Source organism: Alexandromys fortis, unplaced genomic scaffold, assembly GCF_014885135.2.
Source record: "Alexandromys fortis isolate MF-2015 unplaced genomic scaffold, M_Fortis_MF-2015_v1.1 scaffold_146, whole genome shotgun sequence".
Classification (NCBI taxonomy): domain Eukaryota; kingdom Metazoa; phylum Chordata; class Mammalia; order Rodentia; family Cricetidae; genus Alexandromys; species Alexandromys fortis.
Window position 1 is genome coordinate 3687311 of NW_026068042.1, and position 11293 is coordinate 3698603.

General features: G+C 41.3%; 1 protein-coding gene across 10 annotated transcripts in view; it reads right to left on the bottom strand.

The window, feature by feature from the left end:
• The window catches only part of Ate1 (arginyltransferase 1), a 110326-nt gene that overhangs the window by 94343 nt on the left and 4690 nt on the right, over positions 1-11293 (bottom strand). For 8 of the 10 annotated variants that reach the window (XM_050165931.1, XM_050165926.1, XM_050165924.1 and 5 more), the window contains exons 2-4: positions 10460-10523; positions 7897-7959; positions 36-139 (exon numbers count right to left, since the gene is read on the bottom strand). In XM_050165931.1, the coding sequence (XP_050021888.1) occupies positions 36-139; positions 7897-7959; positions 10460-10523 (231 nt within the window). The remainder of the gene's footprint in view (positions 1-35; positions 140-7896; positions 7960-10459; positions 10524-11293) is intronic. The other 2 variants (XM_050165929.1, XM_050165928.1) reach the window with 1 other exon arrangement.

Here is an 11293-nt window from a genome sequence, read left to right on the forward strand (position 1 = left end):
AGAGAAAATACTTTCCAGACCAGATCTTTTCTTACCCTCACAACTGCCTTTCGAAATCTCCCCTTTAGCCAGAAACTTCAGCATTTTTTTCAAAACTTTCTTGTGAGATTTTGATGGTTGAAACTGTAAAGGGCGACACCTAGAAAAGCAAGCAAATATTTTAAAAGCTTTTTATGAGGTCAGTTTAGGATAGTACATTGTAGCAAATTTCATGTCTGGGTTTTTTTTGTAAGATGTGATTTAAAGCAGCCTCTAATCCTACTCCAAAACTCTAAAATTCACTGTAAATACAGTTATAGTTAAGAGATTTTTAAGAAAAGGGAAAAAGAAGATGAGGAAGAGAAAAACACATAAACCAGAGGAAAAAGAGAAGGCAAAAATATTGGAAGATAGGGAACAGATTTATAAATAGTTAACTGACTGAGGTAACCAAAATTGAATCCTAACTCAACAATGAAAAACCCAGTAAGGTATTCAATTTCCTCTCTATCAGTGGTTCTCAACCTGTGGGTTGCGACCCCTTTGGGAGTCAAACGGCCCTTTCCCAAGGATCACCTAAGACCATCAGAAAACACAGACATTTACATTATGATTCACAACAGTAGCAAAATTACACTTATGAAGTAGCAAGGAAAACAATTTTATGGTTGGGGTCAGCACAACATGAGGAACCGTATTAAAGTGCCACAGCGATAGGAAGGGTGAGATCACTGCTCTTTCTTATCCCTAACAATCCAGCTACTGCTGACATGTGGCTATATCTGAAAGTCTAAGCAAAGCTGCATCTAAAATTGGGAGGACACCTTCGAAATCTGTTTTCAAGACAGTCCCACGTCAGACCGCCTTTTCAACCCCATGTAGTTGATTCCTCATACAGTGCAGCTTTTAGAGAAGAGCAAAAGACAGTCTTCTGCATGTCACATATACATATGATGTGGGATGCCCCCAGTATGCTGTGAATATGTTTTATTATCATTGGTTAATAAAGAAGCTGCTTTAGCCTATGGCGGGAAAACCAAACTGAATACAGAAAGAAGGAAGGCAGAGTTGGCCGGCACACCTTTAATCCCAGCACTTGGGAGGGGAAGGCAGAGGCAGGCGAATCTCTGTGAGTTCAAGACCAGCCTGGTCTACAAAAGCTAGTTCCAGGACAGGTTCCAAAGCTGCAGTAAAAAAAAAGAAAAGAAAAGAAAAGAAAAAAGGCAGAGTTGAGGGAGACACAAGAGCTGCCAAAAGAGCAAGATGTGAGGTAACAAGTCACAAGCCTTGTGGTAAAATATAGACTAACAGAAATGGGTTAATTTAAGTTGTAAAAGCTTAAGTAATAGGCCAAACAGTATGTAATTAATATTAAGCCTCTGAGTGGTTGTTTTGTTTTTTTTTTATTTATTAAAGATTTCTGTCTCTTCCCCGCCACCGCCTCTTAAAGTGGCTGTGGCACCAGGCAGAATGAAAAACCTCCAATTAAACACTTAAATCAGGGAGCTAAAGAAGTCTACATACTGAATGCTGACAACTCCATCTCACCCCTGACAACCAGCATTGCGTGTTTTCTCTCAAAACAGTGAGCAGACCTAAAAATATTTACTTCACAGAATCTCCAACACAATAGCCAAGCCAAAGCAATTTACCTAAAGCTACAGAAAAAAAAAAAAAGACCCATTCTTTGGATGCATAACATTTTTATTGGGACACTGAAAACTGGAATCACCAGACTCTTAGTCTCTCCTACAAAGATGGATGCCAAACAAACTGCAAAAAGAACAGACTCTACAAGAAGAAAAGCTTGAAAATTTCTTTGGAAAAAATCTCTAAATTTTTTTGTTTTGTTTTTCGAGACAGGGTTTCTCTGCAGCTTTGGAGTCTGTCCTGGAACTAGTTCTTGTAGACAAAACTGGCATCGCACTTAAGAGATCCATCTGCCTCTGCCTCCCAAGTGCTGGGATTAAAGGCATGCACCACCACCCCAGCTCTAAAATTTTTACAACTACAGCAGCACTCCCAAAAAAGACAAGGGAAAGAACTGTTTTCAGTAGTAAAGTCTAATGGTAAAAATTTTTAAGTAGGAGAGTTTAAAAAAAGGGGGGACGGGGACAACTTCTCAAAAGAGTCAATAAAAAAAAAAGATGAAAAACTGAAAAGAAAAAAAGAGAGAAATTTTGGAATACATTGCATTCTGCCGTGCCCTAGCACCTTTCTCTCTAAGCTCCAGAATATGGGAACTCCCTCTCTCTTGAGCAAGGCTTCCTGCTCTCTAACTGCCCTTACACAGAGGATGGACATCCCTGGGCCTGGAGGACTGACCTTATCTAAAAGCAATCTCTAAACCAGGTGCCTGACTCCTCTTTAGCTTGACCCTTGGCACAGATCTCTAAGACGACTTGTGCTAGGAGTTCTGCAATAGGACCCTACTGTCACGTACTAAATCTTGTGATAAGAGCATGCCACTTAATACAAATCAGGACTTATCCCCAGACTCCCCAAATAAAGTTAAGCTGATTCACTGAAGTCTGTCTCTCCTCTGAGTGTGTGAGTGAGTGAGGCCCACAGTTGGAAGCCTGTTCCACCTTGACTGGAGGTCAGAATTTGAGCTTATTTTTTGCTCCCTCAAAGTTGTTGACAACAGGTGTGGCCACAAACAAGACATTCTGACCTAGGGTGTGGTTAATTGGTATTTTGAGTGTAGAGGTGGATCCACCCCACCTGGACCAAAGGTCAGAAAATTTAAGTTTATTCCTTATGTCATGCTAATGAAGTCTGTTCCACCCACCCCTTTGGAGTGAAGTATACAAGTAAGTGAAAAATAAACAAGGTGAATCAGTTATTCACTCAGCATCCCTCCTGATGTTGTTCTGTGTTTCTGTTTCTTATTTCTATCTCTGTTCCTTTTGCTTAATAATTCTAATGCTCACGTTCCTACTCTGGAATGTTCAAATTTTGTCAAAGCTGGTTTTCGACTGTGTTGTGTGTGTGTGTTCTCTTATACATGAATGCTAGCTTTTAAGCCTTTGATAGGCATGCTATCACCCATATAACTACAGAGGTTAGGTATCAAGAAACAGACTACAAAGGGAAGAGAGTCTCCCCCAGCCCCCCAGAAAAGAGAAATAGAATATATACTTATGGAGAGAGAGTGGGGATACTGGAATAGGATTAAGTGGGAAAGAGGGTGGATAATAAGGTTAAGAGAGGGAATGTGGGGGAACAACTAACATTAAGGGCCATTGGAGAGGTCATATGGAAAACTCCTACTCTAGAAGTTTCCTAAATATATTAATATACTTACATATAGTTATGTATATTTATAGAGATAGACAGACAGACAAGTAGATAGATAGATGGACAAAAGAAATAAAAATAATGGAAGAGACAAAGTCTCAACCAGTCATCTGTTGCCACCAAGCAAAACATCCAAGGCCAGGGAGTGGGTTACATGAGTTGAGTCACTGACCAGACATGCTCCACAGAGGCCCCCAAACATCCCGGCTATTGCCAAGGCTATTGGCTGCTCTCCACAAACCAATGCTAAGGCCTCTTTGCTGAAGATAACACTTACATATCTCACTGAACGCAGAGAAGTCAAGCTGGTGCATACCTAAAGCCTTCACATCTACTGACTAGTGTTCATGGTTCTGGAAAGTACTCTGCACGCTACCAGAGGAGAAAGGTAACCATTAACCCAACTACAAACCCTGTGACCCACAACAGTGACCTGACTGCAAACTATGCTGGTGAAACTGTGGCACAAACACTGTGGGAGTAACCAACCACTCTCTGCTTGGACAGAAGACCCACTCCATGAGACGGAATGTCTGACACTGCTCATGTGGTCCTGAATCTGACTGGATAGGTCATGGGCTAAGGGAAAATCTGCTGAAAGAACATATCAATAAACTGAGTCCTAACAACATTCTGCTATCCCCATAAATCAGTGTCACAGTCAGCCATTATCAGAGAAGCTTCCTCTTGCAATATATGATAAAAGAGCAGAGACTCTCCCAGTGGTCATGTCAGGAGAGCGACCAGCAGGTGGCACTTGAGCTTCAGGAGTTCAGCCCGCCAGGCTCTGTGAGTGAATCTCAGAGAGGCAAGGCCCCAAGGGCTTTGGCTTCAGAATGTCTCTTACTACTGCTGTGCCACTGCCATTTTCCTCTCGTATCTGGCATGGTGTGCATGGGTGTGGGAGGATTCCCATTGCCTTTAATGTTGTGTGACTATCTCATGGAAATACCCCATTCTACTGAGGATTTTTACCTGTGGATCATTATGAAGATGATTTCATCTTAAGCTGTACTGTTTAACTGAAGTAATGAGTTTATACAATAATAGAATACAAAACAATTTTAGAACTTCTAACAAATATAGTAAGGGATTATGATAAGAGATTAGTTTAGTGGGAAAATTAATATAAGCAAAGGTAGAAAGCAGGGACTGGAGAGGATAGAAAACAGGAACAAGGAAGTATCACAGGGCTAGGACTTCTGTGTTTCACTTGAGAAGCTGTATAGACTATGGGTTAGGTTAATGATTAAGGAAAACAACTGAGTCTCAAGAATTAGGCTAGCTCAAGTTCTTTTTGAAGTTGGGAAATGTGTTCACAGGTTTCAGTGTAGATAACAGCTGAAACAAAGCTTTAAACAATTGCCTTCATGTAACTAGAAAACAAAGAATTGGATGGTTAGTTAAGATAATTGGGCAGAACTCTAAAATATAAAAAATGAAACAAGTAACCTGTTTTCCTGGCAATTATAAAACTACTGCCTATGTGAACGGTTATGGCGGAAAGGTCCTGCCTGGTCTGTGAGAAGTGTAAAAGGAGTTTCTCAGAAAATGTATAAAGATATGATTAAGAAATATAGTGGGAGCCGGGTGATGGTGGCACATGCCTTTAATCCCAGCACTCAGGGAGGCAGAGACAAGCCAATCTCTTCAAGTTCAAGGCCAGCCTAGTCTACAACGTGAGTTTCAGGACAGCCAGAGATACACAGAGAAACCCTGTATCAAAAAGACAAACAAACAAACAAATGTATTAGGGTGAGCGTGTTCCAGAAAAATGTTTTGGCTGTGATTATTAGTAACTGTGAAACTTGTAGTTATGGAAAAAATCCTCCTCTTTGAAATGGACTTGATGTGGGGAACATAAGAACAGTGCGTGAAAAAACAAAGAAACAAGAAGCGTTCCTCCCTCAGGAAAGCAGTCTGTGTGCTTTTCTCACCAACTCTGCATCTCACTTCCAGTCACTGTGACCTGAAGGCCACTCTATAAAACCCACAACTGGACAATGTGCAGAGGCTGAGGGATTTGGGGACACTTAGTCCTAAATAGGAAGTCTTTATTAAACCCCTCCCCTGAGGGCTCAGGAACTATGCCAAAAAGGAGGCAGAAAGAATCTAAGAGTCAAAGGGGATGTATGATTCCAAGGAAACAGTGTCTTCTAAATATAACAGAACTAATACACATATGAATTCACAGACTGTGGCAGCACCCGCCAGGCCTGTACAGGTTCAGGCCACACAAAGTCTGTGGGGTATTTCTGTGACAGGCCTGACCATGTAATTTTGGAACTGTGGTCAAGGAAAGTCACTGAGTGTTCAATGCTTGGTGAGCTGCTCTGTAGGAGCCTGAAAGGTAACAATGTTGAGGGCAATGCAGAAGATGGAAGCCTGACTTGTGATGTTCCAGAGGGAAGCCATTTGTTATTCTGAATTAAGATTCTGTGGTTCTTGCCAGTCAGAGTTATCGCACGCCTATAATCCCAGCACTCAGAAGGCAGAGACAGGCAGATCTCTGTGAGTTTGAGGCCAGCCTGGTCTACAAAGCAAGCTCCAGAACCAGGACTATACAAAGAAACCCTGTCTCAAAGAAAGAGGAGGGGGGAAGAGAAAAAATTCTGTGGTTCTGGTTCACTGAGACTGAAGAATCAGCTGTGATTAACAAGACACCAGAACGGCTAAAGTAAAACCTCTGCTCTGCTGGTCAGCCAGTGCTGCTCAGCAGTGCCGAGATATTAGAGATGACTGTCTGGAGGTGAAATCTGAAGTGTTTCGTGAGAGTCAATGCACAAGCTGTGTTACAGAGGCAGCCAAGGTTGTACCTCACACTGAGCCAAACTTGGTAGTGTAAAATCATCCAAGTGGTACTGGTGTTGAAGGCACAAAGAGGTCATGAAGAACAGCTGAGGCTTGGCACTGTGAAAGGCCAGAAGGGGTGAAGGAACAGCCTCAGAGGCAGCTGAAGACCCAGGACTGAGGGGTCATGCAGAAAAGCTGAGGCCTGGCACCATGAAGAGAGCTTAGCAGAAGCTATTAGAGAAAGTGCAGGCTAGTTGCAGCAGAAGACGCCAGCATTTTGGAGAAGCCAGTACCATGAAGACCACCAAGAACAGCAGCAGCAGTGGAGTAGAGCCAGCCGGAGCCTAGAAGACAGGTCGTGTGTACTATAGAGAGCAGAGCCTGGAAAGTGACCCAAGCCCTTTAGAGGAGCCCACAAGGCTGTGAGCGAATCACAGATACTGCTCACTGAGTCATTTACACTCTTGGAGGCTGGTTCAGATAGTGACTGTGCACTGGTTTTTCCCTCTTCAAGAATAGACTTTTTTTTTTATTTTATAAGAGCCCACAGTTGAGAGACTAAACATTTTTTTCTTAAAAAAAAAAAAAAAAAAAGAGAGAGAGAGAGAGAGAGAGAGAGAGAGAGAGAGAGAGAGAGAGAGAGAGAGAGAGAGAGAGAGAGAGAGAGAGAGAGAGAGACAGACCTCAGGTATTTACAGAGAATTTGGATTTTAATGTATAATCTTGGGATGAATAAGAAAGAAAGGTTGTGGCTAACAGTAATGTGTTTGTGTGTCATGTTGTCAAGGCGTCACTTGTGCTGGGCAGTCTTATGTAAACTTGACACAAGCTAGAGTTGTCTGAACGGAGAGAGCCTCAATTGAGAAAATGCTTCCATTAGATCCAGCTGTAGGGCATTGCCTTGATTAGTGATTGATGGAGGAGGAGTCAGCCTATTGTAGGTGGCACCATCCCTGGGCGCTGGGCAAGCCATGAGGAGCAAGCCAGTAAGCAGCACCCCTCCATGACCTCAGCATCAGCTCCTGCCTCTGGGTCCCATCACTGCTTCATTTCCTGTCCTGACTTCCTCCATTGACAGACTATGATCTGTAAGTATAAACCAAATAAACCCTGTTCTCCCCAGCTTGCTTTTGGTCATGGTGTTTCATTGTAGCAATAGAAACCCTTACTAAAACAGGGTCCCAGCACCCAGAAGGAAAAGTGGACATGAACTCCCACCCCTAACCAAGAAGCTATGTGCAACTGACATCCACTTTCAAAGAAAAAAATTAGTTTACTTTTTTCATTAAAAAACAAAACAAAACAAACAAAAAAGCTAGCCAGCCAGTGGCCAGTGGCGGCACACACTGGGGAGGCAGAGACAGGAGGATCTCTACAAGTTTGAGGCCAGCCTAGTCTATGAGTGAGTTCTGGAACAGGTTTTAAAGTTACAGAGGACCCTGTCTTGGGTGGGGAGAAGACCTAGACTCTGCCAGACAGTGGTGGTGCGCATCTTTAAACCCAGCACTTGGGAGGCAGAGGCATGCAAATCCTGAGGCCAGCCTAGTCCATTTCCAGGACAGCCAGGGCTACACAGAGAAATCCTGTCTTGAAAAAAAAAAAAGTAATTTCCACTAGCTAACAAAGTATCTTTCATATCATTTTTATACCAGGACTAACTAAACAATATAAGAATCCACTTATCAATATGTGGATTTCAAATCAGTACATAGAAAAGACAATTTATTTACTTTCCTTATAATGTCTGTCTAAAGTAGAAACAATATTTTAAAATCCTAAGATTCTACTTTAAATACACACAATCTTTGTACTGTAGATCCTTACCTTATTGTGTACTGAGGACAGCATGTTTTATTCATGACAGGTTTATACAGATATTTCCCACTTCTAAAATTATAAAAACAGTTTGTTAGTTTCTTATATACTTTCACATGTACCAAAATAGATTAGAAAAACTCTAAGGGTAAAATCTAATCAATAGCATAAAAAAACTAACTTTTCCTTTCCTAAACCTCAACAGATGTACCACATTCTCATCAGTACCTTCCACTCCTTCAGTGTCTCCATCTGCTACTATAGCAGCACGAGAGACAGTAATAAACCTGTGTATGACGAGGCTGGAGCATTGGCTCAGTGGCTATGGGCATGCACTGCTTTTTCTGGGGACCTGAGTTCAGTTCCCAGCACTCAAAACCCCATTCCTTCAGCTCCAGAGGCCCCAATACTCATGTACATGGCACCATACAGGCACATATGCATACACATAATTTTAAAAACAATAAAATTCTTTTTAACATTAAAAAAAATGCCCAGACAGACTTTCCTCATGGTCACACACATACGAGCTTAAAGTACCACTTAACAAGCCTCATTTATAGGCACTGTAGACCTGTTGGTAGAACCACAGATTCATTTCTCAGGTCAGGAACCTGAGAGTCCGTTTAGACTAATATTAACTTATTGTATACTGAGGACATCATGTCTCAAACTCACCTCCACAACCTACCAGAAAGATTTCTACTTGTTAAATATATCTTACATTTGTCCTCTCCTTCCTGCCTCCAGGAGTGCCCTCTCAAATACCTCCCTGACTTATAAATGAACCTTTCTAAAACAATTTCCTCACATTGCTCTCATATAAAACCCCTGAATGGCTCCTTCTTACCTTAACGGGGATCCTTATGACATCATCTAAAACCCTACATCTGACTTGCATCTACATTTTGAGACTCATTAAATTTAATAGGTGTTAACATTTTAATTGGCATGCTCAATTTCCGCTTTAGAAAATACTGGCATTTAGTACTTAATGCTTCATGTTGCTTACATTTACATAAGAAACTTTCCTAAAAGTTACTTAGAAATAGTTATCCAGTCACCTTTAACACCAGTACTCAAGAAGCAGACCCAGATCTACATAAAGAGTTCCAGACCAGTCAGGGGTACATAGTAAAGACTATCTCAAAAAACAAAACAAAACAAAAACTACCAAGAAAACACAATGTATGAACAATTACAGAATCAATTAATCAACTGTGTGTGTGTATATGTGTGTGAATGTGTATCTGTGTGCATGTGTGTATCAATCTTGGGTCAGCGAGATAGCTTTATGGACGAAGGCATTTGCTGCCTAGACTGAAGACCTGCTCTGCTCCCCAGAGCCCACATAGAAGGAAAGATCAACCTCCCACAGGTTGTCCTCTGACCTCCATAGACATTGCAGCACACAGAAGCCAATACCCAAACACAAGTAAATGTTTTAAAAAAAATGAATTTTTTTAAAAGGCAATCTAGGAAAGATGGCTTAGTAATAAAAGCCCTAGCTGTGTGAGCATAAGGTTGGAGTACAGATCCCCCAAACCAGGCAGCTATCTATAATACTGGCTTGCAGGAAGCAGACAGGGAATCCCTGGAACAAGGCTGGCTAGCCCAACTAGTCAAAATGGCACTAACTCTGGAGTTAAAGAGAGACCCTGCTACAGTATATAAGGTGATGAGCAATCAAGGGGAACGTCTCATCCAGCCTCTACACAGATACACCCATACAACACACAGAAACAGAAGTGAATCTAGAAAACAACCAAAACTCAGGAAGAAGCCAGCAAAACAGGTCATCAGGTAAAGGCTCTTGCTGCCAACCACGCACAAGTTCACGAGCTCATGCATATTCTCTCTGTCTCTCTGTCTCTCTGTCTCTCTCTCTCTCTCTCACACACACACACACACACATATATACACAAAAAGTAATAAGATCTGTTGAAAACAATTTTTTAAATGAGTGCCAAGTACCATCAAAAAATTATATTAATTTTTGGTTTTGGTTTTGTTTCTTTGAAACAGGGTCTCACCATGTAGCCCTGGCTGGCCTAGAGCTCACTACGTAGACCAGGCTAGTCGCAAACTTACAGATATCCACCTACCTCTGCTTCCCAGTGCTGGAATTACAGGCATGACATACCACACTCAGCAGAAAAATTAGTATTAATTTTGTAAAATGATAAAGGTATGGTAGATAAGTTAAAAGGAAAACCATTTCTCCTTACCTTAGCTTTACCAATATGCTTTCTACAATAATTAGCATGTAATTTGCTGTCAAATATTTTGCAGAGGACAGACAGCATGGAGAATTAGTGAAAGACTAGAACAATTCCAGTAACTGTCAAAGGTTACTAATAAGCACACAAGGTTGGTTATAATGTATTTGGCTTTATGCATCAATTTTACCTTTTCCAAATAAATTTCTGAGAACAAAGTACACAAAAAAAAAATATAATAAACATTTTCTTAAACTTTCTTACAACCTCAGGTATTCTGAAGGTGATCTCATTGTGCAGTTATAAGACGCAACTGAACAATAGCAAAAAGAATCTGTGCTAAAGAGCTTTACCTTCTCCATCCTCGGTCTATGAGATCCTGATAATCCTGTACTGTCAAAGAGTGTGCCCACATGCCTGAAAAAGTAAGTAACACATTAATTCCAGAACTGCATTGTCCTATTGTCTTCTTTTTAAAATTCTAAGTGCTCAAAAAAAAAAAAAAAGGTAAATTAGGCCAGGTGTGCGCTAATGCACACTTTTAATCCCAGTACTCCAGAGGCAGAGAGGCAGATGGATCTCTGTGGATCTCTGCATTCCAAGCCAGCCAGGCCCTACGTAAAAAATTAATAAAAATGAAAATGGCAAATTTAGACTAAAATTCTAAAACATTCATACTGGAATAATAAAGCTTATATGTACTTCATCCTGAACATATACAGACAACACAAGTGAAAATAAGATATTATTCTAAGATAAGAGTAGTGACACAAACCTGTAATTCCAGAGTTTAGTGAGTAAAGGCAGGTAGAGAAGAGAGAGACTAGAAGACAGTCTGGGTAAAGTAAGACCTTTTGTCCAAAACAAGTCAGGTGTAGTGGCACAATGTCTTTGACCCAGCACTCAAAGAGGCAGAGGCAGTGAGATCTCTCTGAGTTCAAGGCCAGCCTTGGATATGTGGTGATGACCTGGCTAGCCAGAGATACATAAGAGAAACCTTGTCTCAAAACAAACCAACAACTGGCAGTGGTGCCAACGGGCGGTGGTGCCGCACGCCTTTAATCCCAGAACTTGGAAGGCAGAGGCAAGCGGATCTCTGTGAGTTCAAGACCAGCCTGGTCTACAGAGCTAGTTCCAGGACAGGCTCCAAAGCCACAGAGAAACCCTGTCTCGAAAAACCAAAAAAA